General features: G+C 41.6%; 1 protein-coding gene and 1 long non-coding RNA gene across 9 annotated transcripts in view; one reads left to right on the top strand and one right to left on the bottom strand.

Moving 5' to 3' along the window:
- The window catches only part of VCL (vinculin), a 98,494-nt gene extending 87,735 nt beyond the window's left edge, over positions 1 to 10,759 (bottom strand). The window contains exon 1 of one of the 4 annotated variants that reach the window (XM_036928606.2): positions 10,472 to 10,759. In XM_036928606.2, coding sequence (XP_036784501.1) covers positions 10,472 to 10,639 — 168 coding nt within the window. In that variant the 5' untranslated portion in view covers positions 10,640 to 10,759. The remainder of the gene's footprint in view (positions 1 to 10,471) is intronic. The other 3 variants (XM_036928608.2, XM_036928609.2, XM_036928610.2) reach the window with 3 other exon arrangements.
- LOC130684610 (uncharacterized) overlaps positions 1 to 13,992 on the top strand; it is a 92,699-nt gene that overhangs the window by 40,551 nt on the left and 38,156 nt on the right. The window contains exon 3 of one of the 5 annotated variants that reach the window (XR_008998946.1): positions 795 to 3,040. The exons of 3 other annotated variants lie outside the window; for them this stretch is intronic. This is a non-coding gene — a long non-coding RNA (uncharacterized LOC130684610). Of the gene's footprint in view, positions 1 to 794; positions 3,041 to 13,992 lie in introns of those variants that run through there. One more of the 5 variants, XR_008998944.1, reaches the window with a different exon arrangement.

Below are 13,992 nucleotides of genomic sequence, written 5' to 3'. Positions count from 1 at the left end.
GCAGCAAACAGTCTTCCCATTTGTTCACGCAACAAAAGTCCTTGAGACTCTATTACGAGCCAAAGGGAGCTGAAAACTCAGGGGCAAACACAGCAGGGCTCCAGTGGGGAAAAAATATTAAACAAGTAATAATCACACAAATAATTACAACAGTGATGACATAAATAGGAAAATATATATATAAATCATATGATAGAGGGACCTAACTTTGTTTTGGACGTAAGAGTCAGGGAAGGTGTCCCTAAAAAATTGACATTGAATATGGAAACTGAGGATTAGTAGAAATCACCCAAGTAATGAAATACAGGAGTGTAGTTCAGGCCAACGAAACAGCACATGCAAAGGCCCACAAGGAGCGTGTGCTTTGCAGGAAACAAAACCCGGGTGCACCTGCAGTACCACAAGCAGAGAGCGGCTGAGGCCAAGGCTGGGACCCACCAGCTGCTCACTCTGCTGCAGACCCACTCACATGTTCTCCATGGCTCCCAGGGATAAAAACTGTACTTACAGTACTAGTGTACAACCTTTCAAAATGAATTTAAATTCTGTAACAAGTTCATTGTTGGAGAGGATGTGGATGAGATAAATCTTTTATAAGATCATAAACTGCATCTGCATTTTATCAACCTGAGGCCAGAGACCATTATCTTATATATCCCACTATCATTCAGAACACCTAGCAACAGGCTAATTTTACTATTTGGGGAGAAGAGTGGTAGGATAAGAAATTTAAGGGTTACTAGCTGCGATATAATGAGTTACAAGAAATGCATATTTGGTCATTTATTTCCCAGGTATGTTTGGTCTTCATCCAGTTCCTGAAAACACTGCAGAGTCTTGAACGGGACACAGGTGTTTTGTCATGTTAATGAGCCTTTTGGACCCCATGCAAGGGCAGGGGCTGGAGGTTGAATCAGCCAATGATTTAGTCACTCATGACTATGCAATGAAGCCCTCGCAAAAACCATGAAAAGAGCTTATCTGCTCTCTGCTCTGCTGGATCCTGCTTCTCTGTCAGAGAGCTTCTGCGCTTGAGGAACCAGAATCAGAACCCCTCCGCAGGCCCCCGAGCCAGGCCCCAAGCTCCATTGAGGATAGAAGCGCCTTTATTTGGGACCCTGCCCTGTGTATCTCTTCATCTGGCTCTTACTTGGATCCTTTATGGTATCCTTTATTAAACTGGTAAACCTAAGTGTTTTCCTGAGTTCTGTGAACCGCTCTAGCAAATTAATCCAACCTAAGAGGGACCTCGTGGGAACCTCCAATCTGTAGCTGGCAGGTCAGAAGCACAGGTAACAGCCTGGGCTTCTGACCTGCATCTGGAGTAGGGGGTGGAGTGCAGTCTTGTAGGACAGAGCCCTTAACCAGGGGAATCTGGTGCTGCCTCTGGGCAGATATCATCAAAATTGAGTTGAGTTCTCAGACTCACCCTGCTGGTGTAGAATTGCTTGGTGTTGTATGTGGGGGAAGATTCCTCCTCCCTCAACACACACACCAGAATTGGGTCCGAGAACCCGAACGGAGTTAAGCACAACACTGCACTAGTCTAGATTTTTTTTCTATATAAAATTCATTAGCCCATTCATATATCCTCATCTACTTTAATTGTATATACAAAAACATGTTCTCTACCTTACATATAAAAGATGAGCCAGTTCTCCAGAGATAGGGTGGGGAAAGAGAGAAGGTGGAAATATAGGGAAGCAGGATAATAGAGGTCCCTCGTCTCTCAACTCTAAGAACAAATGTGCCATTTCTCATTCTTCACAGAAAGCTTACTTGTGGGAATAAGTTAAGCTTATTTCAAAGAAGGAATGACTTTGACTTGGATTGGGGCCAGCTGCAATGAAACTCAGCCATTTTCTCCTTAAAAGTCATTCAACTGGAAATCTTATCAGTGGGAAATGCTCTAAAGGCCAGACTCTGCAACTTAATGATATTTATAAAACATTTTAATTCTAAGATTCACTACCCCTCATCCTCTATACACACACACACATCCCACACTCCTAGCCAATCCACTGAGCTGACTTGTGATAGAAGTGATATTTAACTTTTTGGTATCTGAAAGTCCAGATACGTGACTAACACAATATAAAATCATTTGGGAAACGTTGTGTCTCTCTGTGCTTACATAGGCATTTGTGTATATACATACACAGGGCAGGAAAAGAGAATCGCCATGCCTTGCAGTGGAGGCAAAAGATAGTGAGCTTTCCTCTTTGTGACTAGCTAGTACAGAGTGTCAAAGCACAGCACACTTATCAAAGGAATACCATGAGCAATGGAGTGGGATAAACACAGCACCAGGATTAAGAAGAATATACCCCAGTTCTTGCCCTCCAGAAATCAAGAGTCTAAAAGGGAGACAACCCTAAGGGAATAGGAAGGAAAGGGAAAGGAAAACCCCATTCAAATGAATCAGCCAAAGACTGATGGCCCAGCATACAAGGACACAAAGTCTATGAAGTTTTTACCAAGGGAATGGAAAGAAGGCAATGAACCCCGAACTTCCTCTGTCTGGTTATACAAGCCCCTTTATCTACTACTGTCAAACTCTATCCCTTTGCATACAATGCACATAGTTAAATAGATTTAATCACTTTAAAGAACCCATATTTTTAATAAGTATGTGGAGATTAGAAGCTCTTTCAGGATCTACCCCATTATTTGAAAGTTATTTCATTCCACAATTACTGAAACAGCAGTTAGCTAAATAAAACATGGCTCCCTAAACAGCCCATGACAGAGAAAGTACTGGGATGATGTAACAGACTGGGTTTTCTAACATTTCTTTGTAAATTCTTGAGCAGGAAAGTAAATTAAAGGGTTTGGAGAGGGTGTTTTACTGGTGAAAAAGAGTAAGACCTGATTCATCTTTATACAGTTAAGTTTGTATTTACATCCAGGGAAACACAATTGGTTTGGAGAAGACAGAAAACACAGAGTAAAAGTTCAAATTCAAAGTTCAAGTTGAAAAAGGCTGAAAAACTTTTCAACTTGTAAAGATTGTGATTAAAGATAGATTTTGTAAATTTCAACAACAAAAATGTAATACTTTCATAATGAGAAAAAATTTGTTCTTTTTGAAAGACTATATGAAGGCTCAACATGACAAAGTGATTATTAATTATATACTGTTCAATAGTATTATTTTGTGTTAAAGTTAAAAATTTTAATTATGATAAAATACAAATGAACATAAATCCCCTACTTACATATTTATCTCAACTTCCTTCCCTAATAAACCTGTTTCTAAGTTTTTTAAGAAAAAAACAGACAGGCTCTCCATAACCACAACCAATGGAAACTAAGTAAGTACTGAAGTAGCTGAAAAAAACAGAAGCAGCCACTTAGACAATTCAAAACTTACATTATCTGAACTGAGCTGTGTATGTCTGGCCAAATACATGCAAACACATATTACAAGAACTCTACAGGTCCAGTGTACAAGGAACAGAAAGACAGACAAAAGCCACCAATTAAAGGTCCTTCCTCCAGTTTACCAACTTTCTTAATGGGTGTTTCAGAGTCTTAATACAGATTTGTGATTTACTCCTGAAAGCTCACTCTCAAGTATTTATACCACTGAGTATTTATAAGCACTGAGGCTTTAAAAAGTCAAGGCTGAAATTTATCTTTTCTTCTAGTCCTGTCTAATAGGAAGGTTTAAGGGTAGACTTGCCTGAAAGCAACATGAACTGACAGAATGACCCTCCCTCAGCAAGAGTCCTGAGCACAGAACATTATTCTAGAGAGAAACCTTGCTGTGATACCAGCTAATTTCTGACATTTGCTCACTAAGGACTGCTACTTCTTTTGACACTGCTCTAATGCTGGTTTATTATGACAAATATACTCCACTGTTACTACCATGACATAAGGTTTGATGAAAAGGCTGGGCCTAGATCAAGGACACAAAAGCCAGAAAGCAAAAATTAAACATATCAATTTTATGATCTCTTTGTCTCCTGCCATATGGTTTAAGGAAATAGGGATCTTTTCACGAGGAATTTATGACTCATGGTATAGCCAGCAGAGCTCCAAAGAAAGTATTAACACCTGGTCTAAATTGTTAAAATTTAAAAAGACTCACAATTGAAAAAGAATGCAAAATCCCAGTACCACTTTCAGACAGAAGGTAACATATTCTCACATCATGAATTTAGTAAGTGGCCTGCATAGTTGAAATGACTGTGAAACAGAGAACCACAACCCAAAATAGCCTGAACACTTTTGTTATCTTAAACAATGGGCAGTTAGCCATTCATTCCACTCTCTTAATAAATATTCTGCTTGTTTCAGACAAAGCTCATTATAAATTCTAAGGGACCGTTCAAATTTGGCTATACCAGATGTTTGAAAGCTGGGGATGGAATATATTCATTGCACAAAAATTCCTACTACAATAATTTGTACATAAAAAATGAATGTTATGTATACATTCATTTAGTCAAAAAAGAAATTACACACCTATGACCAGCCTGACACTGGAAATGAAGCAGAGAACACATCAGACATAATCCTGGCCACTAAGAAACTTACAGTCTAGTGGGAGAAGACAAACGCCAACCAAGTGGGATGACTGTCACAAGAGACCATATACACGCTATGCTGGATCATGAAGATAACACCACCCTACCCCCTTCCTAAGTGTGCAGCAAAAGATGAGGAATTTGTCAGAAGGCTTTCAAAATAATGACCTCCTCAGTTGTGATATACATAAAACATAAGCATTTCGTATATACACAATAAATGACTTGTAATTAAATAAATATACAAAATGACCTACTTTAACAAATATGCAAAGAAATATTAAAATCCAATTAATTCCCATCCCCATAAAAGCAACTGCCTTAGTGCTACCCTTACTTCTAGATGGCAAAAGAAAGAGCCAACTTACAATACTGTAGTTAAGACTACAGGACTTTAACTTGTACTTTGTCCACTTAACAATTACGCCAGTGCTATTTAGAAAACAGCTTTAGAAAGCCCAGCTTTCCACTATGCAGATATATATAAACCAATACATAAATTGGGGTTTCATTAAAATTGTAAACAAAGAAACATACAATCTCCAAAACGCTTCCACTCTCTCAACCATATGAGTATATGTTAAGAGTTATTGGAACAAAGTTCACATCTGTCCCATCCTTACATCTCTTTTGATCTAGAAACAAAATTTTTCAAAGGAAACGCATGATTCTCCAAAGAACCCACAAACCTATAAATACAGAAATCCTACAAACCTATTTTAAATACTATTTAGTTCTAATAGGCTTCAAGCTAAGTAACCATATATATATATAGCTGCAGGCATAAATACTTCTGTGATCTATATCTACTCTTATTAAAAGAAAGAGAGAAAAAAAAGTTGCAAAACTGAATGTGTCTGTGAAACAGAACCCTACCTTCACATCTTTCTTTTCATAAAGGCCCTTCATATAGGCCATGCCAAAGCCAGGCTTTAAAAAGATAATCTTGCCAGGCCTAGGACAAATGGAAACTCTATGACTAACAGCATTCTTGTTGCTTCTGATTCTAAATGGAAAAACTCCAGATATTTAACAACTTTGCTCTAGTGTATGTATAATGGCAAAGAGGAAAAAGAGGATCCAGAGTAAGAGAAAGAGAGTTTGAATCCAAGCTCCACCGCTAACTAGCTGTGCAACTGTAGGCAGGTTATTTAATTTCTCTGATCTATAAAACTGGGTTCATAGCAATACCTACCTTAAAGAATTGCTATGAGATCATATACTTGAAAATATTTTATAAACTATAAAGGATTATACAAATGTTCTTATTAGCTTATTAATTTTTCCTTATTACTATAGGAATTACATATTCATTTTAAAAACTGGAGAACACAGAAGAGAAAAACAGGGTTATCACCCCAAAATTGTTTGTTACTCACTTAAACTGAAGTCCTACATCAACCAAAATAAATTAAAGCAAAAATAATTTCAGATGTTAATGCTGATAATTTACAAATAGCAAAACTCACTGCTGATCTGTTATTAAAAGCAGAGCACTCTTTCCCATCTATCAGTTTAAAGTAAAAACAATGCTGCTATTTGTCCCAGAGCTGGTCCCAACAGGGTATGATATATGGGTGAGGCTCATAAAAGTCAAGGACACAAAAACTCCCAAAATAAATATTTCATGAGCCGAAGGAGATGTACAACACATGCCCTCAGATGCAATGGAGAAGGCAAAATGTCTGGATCCCCATTAATAAAACCAGCATGATTGTATGGCCACAAAGACTGACAGATTTCTGTGGCCTACTTCAATAGAAAAAAAAATTTGTGTACAACACCATGGGCAGTCTAAGATTTCTGACTTTTTCATACTTCTTACTAAACCCACCCTTAGAACTTGTTGGAACTATTTTTCTTTTCCCACCCTTCTTTCTCCTAGCCCCCTTCCTCATTTTATTATTGTATTAGTCACTCTCTGTGTTTCATATGGCCTTATTCCATTCAGTGGAGTATCACTGAGCAACTACAAGGAATGAAGTTCTGATACCTACTACACCATTGATGAACCTTGAAAACATTATGCCAAGTGAAAGAAGTCAGACACAAAAGGCCACATATTTTATGATTCCATTTATATGAAATGTCCGGAGTAGACAAACCCAGAGACAGAAAATTAGACGGGTGGTTGCCAAGGACTGGCAAGGTGGGGGATGGGAGAGAATGAGTGACTGTTGATGGGAAGGTTTCTTTTTGAAGGGACAAAAATGCCCCAAAATTAGATTGTAGTGATGTTGCACAACTCAGTCAATACACTAAAGAACACTTCACTGTACATTTTAAATGGGTGAATTGTATGGTATGTGAATTAAATCTCAACAAAGCTTTTTTTAAAAAATGTACCTGTTGAGGTTCCTGAGTTGAAACAAGGGCATGTAAACAAATATTCCCATCCCACCCCCTCCTTATGTGTAAAGTAAAAGTGATGACTCATTTTTTATATGTATACATATGGTATGTATAGAAAGTGACCAAAGTTTTTGTTTAACAAATATACAGGACACTAGAAATCCAAATGAGTCCTGCCTCCCAAAAAGTAGTTACCTTAATGCTGCCCTAGGTCAAAACTTGGTCTTAAGATTCTCAGTAAATTTGTGCCTCTGTTTGGGTAGTTCTTTCCATTTGCAACCCCTTTCTTAGCACATCTTTAAATGTTTAATCCTACCTATCTTTAAGGACTGCTCAAATATTACATCCTCCATGAAGCCTTCCCAATGCTCCCATTAAAAGTAATCTCACTTTCCTCTGAATTCCATTGTACTTCACTTACTTGGGGCCACTTACGCCTTGTAATCAAATATTATATTCATTCTGCCCACTATCATACTTATTGCTTTGACATTAAAAGGGGGATCTCAATAAATTGCTATTTGGTAATTGAATGACTATGCTTAACAATTGAGAATTCCATCTTCATCTGGTAAATTTTAATTTCGAAAATATCTGTCACTTAGATTCAAGAATGGTACATAAAGTAGTAGGGCTGAGGAGTGCCCACTTCAGATAAAACTTTCTTGACCAAAATAACACTAATTTGACATGTATGTAAATAATCTGAAAGAAATTCCCCAAGGGGAAGCACTGGAATAGGATATAATTTCCCTGGGTAACTGAAGGAAACTGAGAGAAACATGAATTATATAAACTCCAGAATATTTGTTCATAATTCGATTTCATTATTTTATGGTAACACGTTTTTTTTCCTAGCAAAAACTGACAGTTCTATTAACAAGTTCTACTAATTCTTCTACTCTATTTCTAATTAATTCCTTCTCCATTTCCCTGCCACACTCAAAGTCTAAGGCCTCATTTTCTTCATAACCAACCAATTTTAAAGGTCTCCTAATTTATCTTCCTTTGCATAGTTCTTTCTTTCCTTTAGCATTACTTATAGCACCATCCTCTGTGCCAATGTTGAAGACAGGAACTGGGAGCACATGAAGTACCAAATGAGACCTGTTCTCCAAACTCAACCTAGTTAGGAATTTAACGCACATACACAATTCATCACAATAACCAGCAGCATATATGTAAGGGCCACAACTGGCACTGAGAATTCCAAGCAATGGAATCTTCTGGCCTCCCCAGAACACAACCTGCAGTCTCCCTCACATGCTATTCTCATCCTCTCCCTCCCACTTTTCCTTTTTCATCATATTGGATAAGGCCTTCTCTTAAACATGGGGCGTTGACATTTCGCCTCTAATCTCTGCCCAATTTAACTCCTGAGCTAATCAAGGCAGTCTACCTGTTGTAACCTGGAAATGAATTACTCACGAATACCTTTGTTCTTGACTATTTATGAGCACAATCCTCCCCACTTTCTCTCTACTAATTCCTATCTACCACCAATCTCAAGTCCCTTCTTTTGTATCTACTGGGAAGTATGTAACTTTATGTAATTTTTTTCATTTTATGACTGGCCTTATTTCTTTTGTATTTGTTTCACAGTACATATTACATACAGTTCCCTAAGTAAGAGTATATATCACAACCACCTACAGAGCTTCTTAAAAATACAAAGGCCTTGATCCGACCCCTGAAGAGCTCCTCTGTACGTTTGGGTGGGAACTGGACATCTTTATTTCTAAAAAGCCCCACTGGCAACTGTGATGCATATGCCAACCTGAAAACCCCTGATTTAGTACAATGTTCCCTATACAACGGACATTCTATTCTTATTAATTCATGCACTGAAGCTCATAAATAACTTTTCCCTAAATAGCTTAACCAGATAGCAACCCCTAAACTACACTAGCTCTGTTCCAAGTGCAACATGTGGTTTTAAGATTTCATTTCCTGAAGTACTTCATGGAGGGACATTATTACCTTGTCTCTTTACATTGTTTCCTATTTGATGAAAAATGGAGGCTTGGAATGCAGCCACATTAGACAACACCACATAAGAATGTACTCTGGAGCCTCAGATTAAAATTAGTTATAAAAGGTACAAGAACCCTACAACTAGACATTCTCAATGAGTACAGCATTCTAACTGAATAGATTCTTACTAAATCTATACAGAAGGAAGATCAGGAGCTTAGTAGTGTGTCTCCTCGTCTTCCTAGTTACCAGTCTTCTGAACTGCCTGAGACAGTTGAGGGGCCCCTGAAGACTGAGGAAGACTTTTCAGCAGCTAAAGTGCCTCTAGTACGTTAAAGTGCTTTAATCAGATAAGTAACCCAAGCCCCACCCAGGTCCACAGTTGCCTCCCAACCTCCCAGCTACCCTGACACCGCACTATTTACACAGCTCAGTGGGAGAGCAGCATGAACTTTCCAAAGTTGTTCCTCACAGGCAGCAGCAGTCTGAGTCACCGACTCAGGGTGGGAAAGAAAAGTGTGATATTAGCCAGGGGAGTGTTAGGAGATTGGTCACAGCACCTCTTTTCCCATTTCAGAAGAGGGCTCTGCCTCCTCCAGGAATCGCCTCAGTTCTTAGTCACAGCTATGGGCTACAGGGGTCTGCGGAGCCACTCGGCCACCCCGGAAAGTTGTGAATTGGGGAGGAGACTCCCCGTCCTGCTCCGGCAGGGGCTGCAGATCCCAGATTTCGCAGGCCTCTCCCAGCAACTCCATCTTGCTTCCTGCCAGGAGGAGGGGCCGAGGAGGAGGGCCCCTGAATCTGGAAAGGCCCCAGCAGGAGGAAGCCGTTTGACAGCAGGTAGAGTCAGGTGGAAATCCATAGTAGGGAATAAAATGAAAGGCAGCTGGGTTAGGCGAAAGGGGAGAAGAATCTCGTGGTCATGAATTACTGCATAAAGAAATAACCGGGTTTGAGAGTGCCGGAGGTGTGCACAAGTAGAAATGCCCAGGAAGGGAGGAGGAGACAGACGAGTGGCCGGTAAGACAAGGGGACAAAAGGGCCAGACTCGGGGAGAGCTGGTGAGTAAGGCAGGTCTCAGGGAGAGGGGCAGAAGTATTAGATAGGTGAGCAACGTGGCTCAAACAGAATCCCTGCAAGGAAAAGGCAAGGAATCATTAGGGGAGCCTGCCAGCCGATAGGCCAGACTGGGGAGGCCTAAAAAGGAGCTGAGAACAAGGTTGTCAAGGAGAGGAGTGACACCCTGCTGAGAGAAAGGAGCCATCAGACGTCCTTAACAACTAACATTTACGGAGTGTCTACTGTGGATCATACGCGGCGCTAGGCACTTTACAAACGCTACTTCGGTGAATCTCACAACAAATCCGTAAAAGCAAGCATTATTATGATTGCCCCATTTTACAGATGAGGAAATTGAGGCCCACAGAGGCTCAGGGGTTTGCTCAAGGTCAGAGATCTGGGGAATCGGGATTCGAACCCATGGTCGGCTGGCTCTGGCGCCCACGCGCAAAGCCACAAGCAGAGAGCGGGCGAGTGGGGGCCACGAGAACCACCAGGACCACAGGGAGTTCTCCTGCCCGGTCTCCCCACCCCAGGCCCAGTGCGCTCACCCGGACCAGGTTGCTGACCGCCGCCTGCACGGCGGCCACGGGCGCAGTGAGATCAGGAATGGCTTTGCCGTCCACCTCGCCTTCCTCGTGCATGATCACCAGGTGCGATATCTGCTGCGCTACCGGCTCCAGGATGCTCTCGATAGTGCGCGTATGAAACACCGGCATAGCGGCGGCGAGTGGGGCGGCGAGCCGCAGGCTACAGAGAACCGGGAACAGCGAGGTCGGGAACCCGCAAAGAGTCGGGGCTCAGAGCAGTGACTACCAACTCTGGGCTTCCCTCGGCGTAACCAGCCTCGGGGGCGCCCCGCCTCCTCGCGTCGCCGCGCCCAATGGCAGCGCGGCTCAGACCTAGGCCGCCACTCTTATTGGTTCCGCTTCGAGAGGCTCCGCCTCCACCACAGCGCCGCCAAGACCCCGCCCCTCCCCGCCCCCATTCCCAAGGGAGGGGCCTGGGATTGGGGCTGCGCCTCAGGGATTGCAACCGGATTCCCGAGCCCTAACGCCGGGCGCTCCTTATAAGGACATAGTGGGAGAGGAGTGTGTGGCTGGAGTCGGTGGCCCCGCCCCCGGGGCCGCCTCCCGCCTGGGCTCTGCAGAGCTCCGCCCCTCTGCAGAATAACCTCTGCCGGGCGGGCGTCCCCTCACCTCAGCGGGTGCTGGAGTCTGACGAAACCAGGGAGCCATAGATCTCCCCGCCCCCTCCCCAATTTTTCCCTGCACACGACGCCCTCCAAATCCTCTTTCCATTCCCTCTCAGGAATACATGGAAACATTTTTGGTAAAACATTCAAACAGAAGTGTACAGGGAAACATGAGTGTCCCATTCATTCACACACACCCCACCCAATCCCTTCCTCAGAGATAGTCGCTGTTAACAGTTTGGTGGGCAGCCTTCCAGACCTTTCTCTACTCATTTTCTTGTACATACGTATTTTTTAAATAATTGAGATTAAACATTTTCCTGGAAGTTGATATTTTTCCTCTTAATTAAAATTCTCTGGTTATCTTTCACCAGTGGTAAATAAAGGTCCACCTCATTTTTTTTTAATATCTGTGTGCTATTCCATGCATGAAATCAAACAATTTATGTAAGAAATTATTGGATTGTTTTTCACTAATAAAAAGCAATTCTGCATGAACATCCCTGTGCTTGCCTCTGTTGTTCATGTGTTTTTATATGAGACCGGTACCTAGAAATGAAATGAAAATAAAATATGTACATTTTCATTTTGATAGATACGACTAAATTACCTAATCCTCTCATAGTGTACTTTGTACAAGACATCATCTGAATGTCTTCCTCACTTGAAATTCTCCTTTGCCCAATCTTCATGCCCAGATGAAGCACTTTGACTAATACCTCCAAACAGAAGTTTCTCAAGTCAAGAAAATATTTCTCAAGGTCCCACAGTTTACAAGAGAATAAACTATGCATGGGTTGTCCTGTGCAAATTTCGAAGTTGTGTTTGTCTAGTAGTATATATCCCATTTCTGCTGTGTATGTTGCCAAATACTGCCCTTTTCCTTCTCATACCTTCACTTTTTTGTTACTGCTTTCATATCCTCATAGGCAATGGAATTCTACATCTTTAAGCTAACATTTGTTTAGTACTTTTTAAGTTCTAGGCACTGTATAAGACCTTATTTAAATTGAGGTATATGCAATATATACTGTTTTATTCTCCCCTATTTTGCAGACGAGGAAATTAAAGCTCTGTTGTTTGTCTAAAATTTCACATAGGACAAGCTACTCAATTTGTGGGGCCCAGTGCAAAGTGAAAATGTGGATCCTTGTTCAAAAAGCAGGGGAAAAAATGCTGTTAAAAACAGTGAAATATAAAGCTCGTTCCTTTCTTTGGCAGTCTCCCTCTCAACTAGTAATGGCACTTTTTTTTTTTCTATTCAACGCCACACTGAGCAGAGGGATATATTTGGGGTGAATATAGACCACCCCAGAGGAGCTCGGGGGCCCATGCAACCCACTGGCTGTCTTTAGCCCCTCCTGCCAGCAGCTGAACTGACATACTCTTCCCAGCTAGGGGCAAGGAAGGCCCACCAGGCATCTCCCCTTCCCACAGGCTTGCCTCCCCAACCCACAGCAGATGGGTAAACTCAAAAGCTATTGTAACCTCTACACTGAGACTCACTCAGTAACTGGACTGAGGGAGGACAAGAGGGTCACTCCTACCAAGTCAACTGCCAAAACACTGTGGCATTGATAGCTCAGATTGGGAATGGCCACTACAATGCCTCACCCCTAGACACTATGGGGAGCACACACAGAACCCTGCTGGACAGGGAAGGGAAGGGAAGGTTCGGTGGGGCTAAGGGGCCAGAAGTTGGGAATGCAGGCAGTGGAAAACCCTTTTAAGAGAGGTGCTGAGAACAAGCAAAAGCTGAGGCTCCAAGCCCCTGGTCATGCTCCATGGTCCCACTGGACTTCTGTTCTAAAATACAAATGCGAAAATAAAATTAAGAACCAAGGCAGTGACCTCAGAGCCCCAGACCCCAAAAGTGAGGCTCTTCTGGTGCAGGACCCTGTGTAACTATACTGAATGTCTCATCAAAACTAAAAAATTTTGTGTAGTGTACCACAGCTACCAAAGCTGCTTTCTCTGCTCACTATTTCACATTAGTAATAGTAATATTTGGATAATGGAATTATATATGATTTTTTCTGTAATCTGCCTCACTTTGCTGACTGTATACTTATGGATGGTTTAACATGTTCTTGCATCCTGTATATTTCCTGCAAACTGGCATCAAGATTCAGAGGCTTGATCATTCAGCAGCCTTTTAACTGTAATGTATCATCCCTGCTTCCAATCTTGTACTCCAGGCTACTCTTGACTGGTTGTACTGACCTCCCTAAAATACTACATTGCATATCCAGCCCATGTGCTCCCTTCCATCCACATCCACATCACTTCAGTTCCCCTCTCCCCTACATTCACATGTACCCACTAAAATCTTCCAAGATACCTGTTAACTCATGATAACATCAATCCCTCCGCAGTCAGGGCTCAGATCAACCTTACTTCCTTCTGCTTCCCCACCGTGACTGACCCACAAATGGGTGGGTTAAATAGTGCAAAGGGCACAGACTCAGAGTCATCCAGAGCTCAAGCCATAAGCCCAGCTTTACAACTTGATTGGGATAGATCTCTATTCCAAAAGCAAGTGGCTTTTCTTCTCTCTGCCTAAATGTGTTTCTTTGTAAAAGTGAAATAATAACTCCCTCTGAGAGCTGATGTAAGGATTGGTAAATGAATTTTTGTGTAAAGCACCCAGGAGACCCCCCAGTAACAAGGAGCTATTATTATTATTGCAGCAGTCACAAACAGACATGTTTACAATCTCCAAAAATCACTGGTGAACTTTCACTTTTAAGCTTTTTACCTACATTTATTTCCCCACCTAAAAAGCTTTGTCTGCTTGTCTGCTTGTCTTTACTTTGGTAGGTAAAATTCTAAGATGTCTCCCTAGATTTCCCACCCCTAGGCTAATCCTCAGAGCTG

This window comes from Manis pentadactyla, chromosome 8 (genome assembly GCF_030020395.1).
Source record: "Manis pentadactyla isolate mManPen7 chromosome 8, mManPen7.hap1, whole genome shotgun sequence".
In the NCBI taxonomy this organism is placed as follows: Eukaryota; Metazoa; Chordata; class Mammalia; order Pholidota; family Manidae; genus Manis; species Manis pentadactyla.
This window is presented reverse-complemented; position numbering and strand designations above follow the sequence as displayed.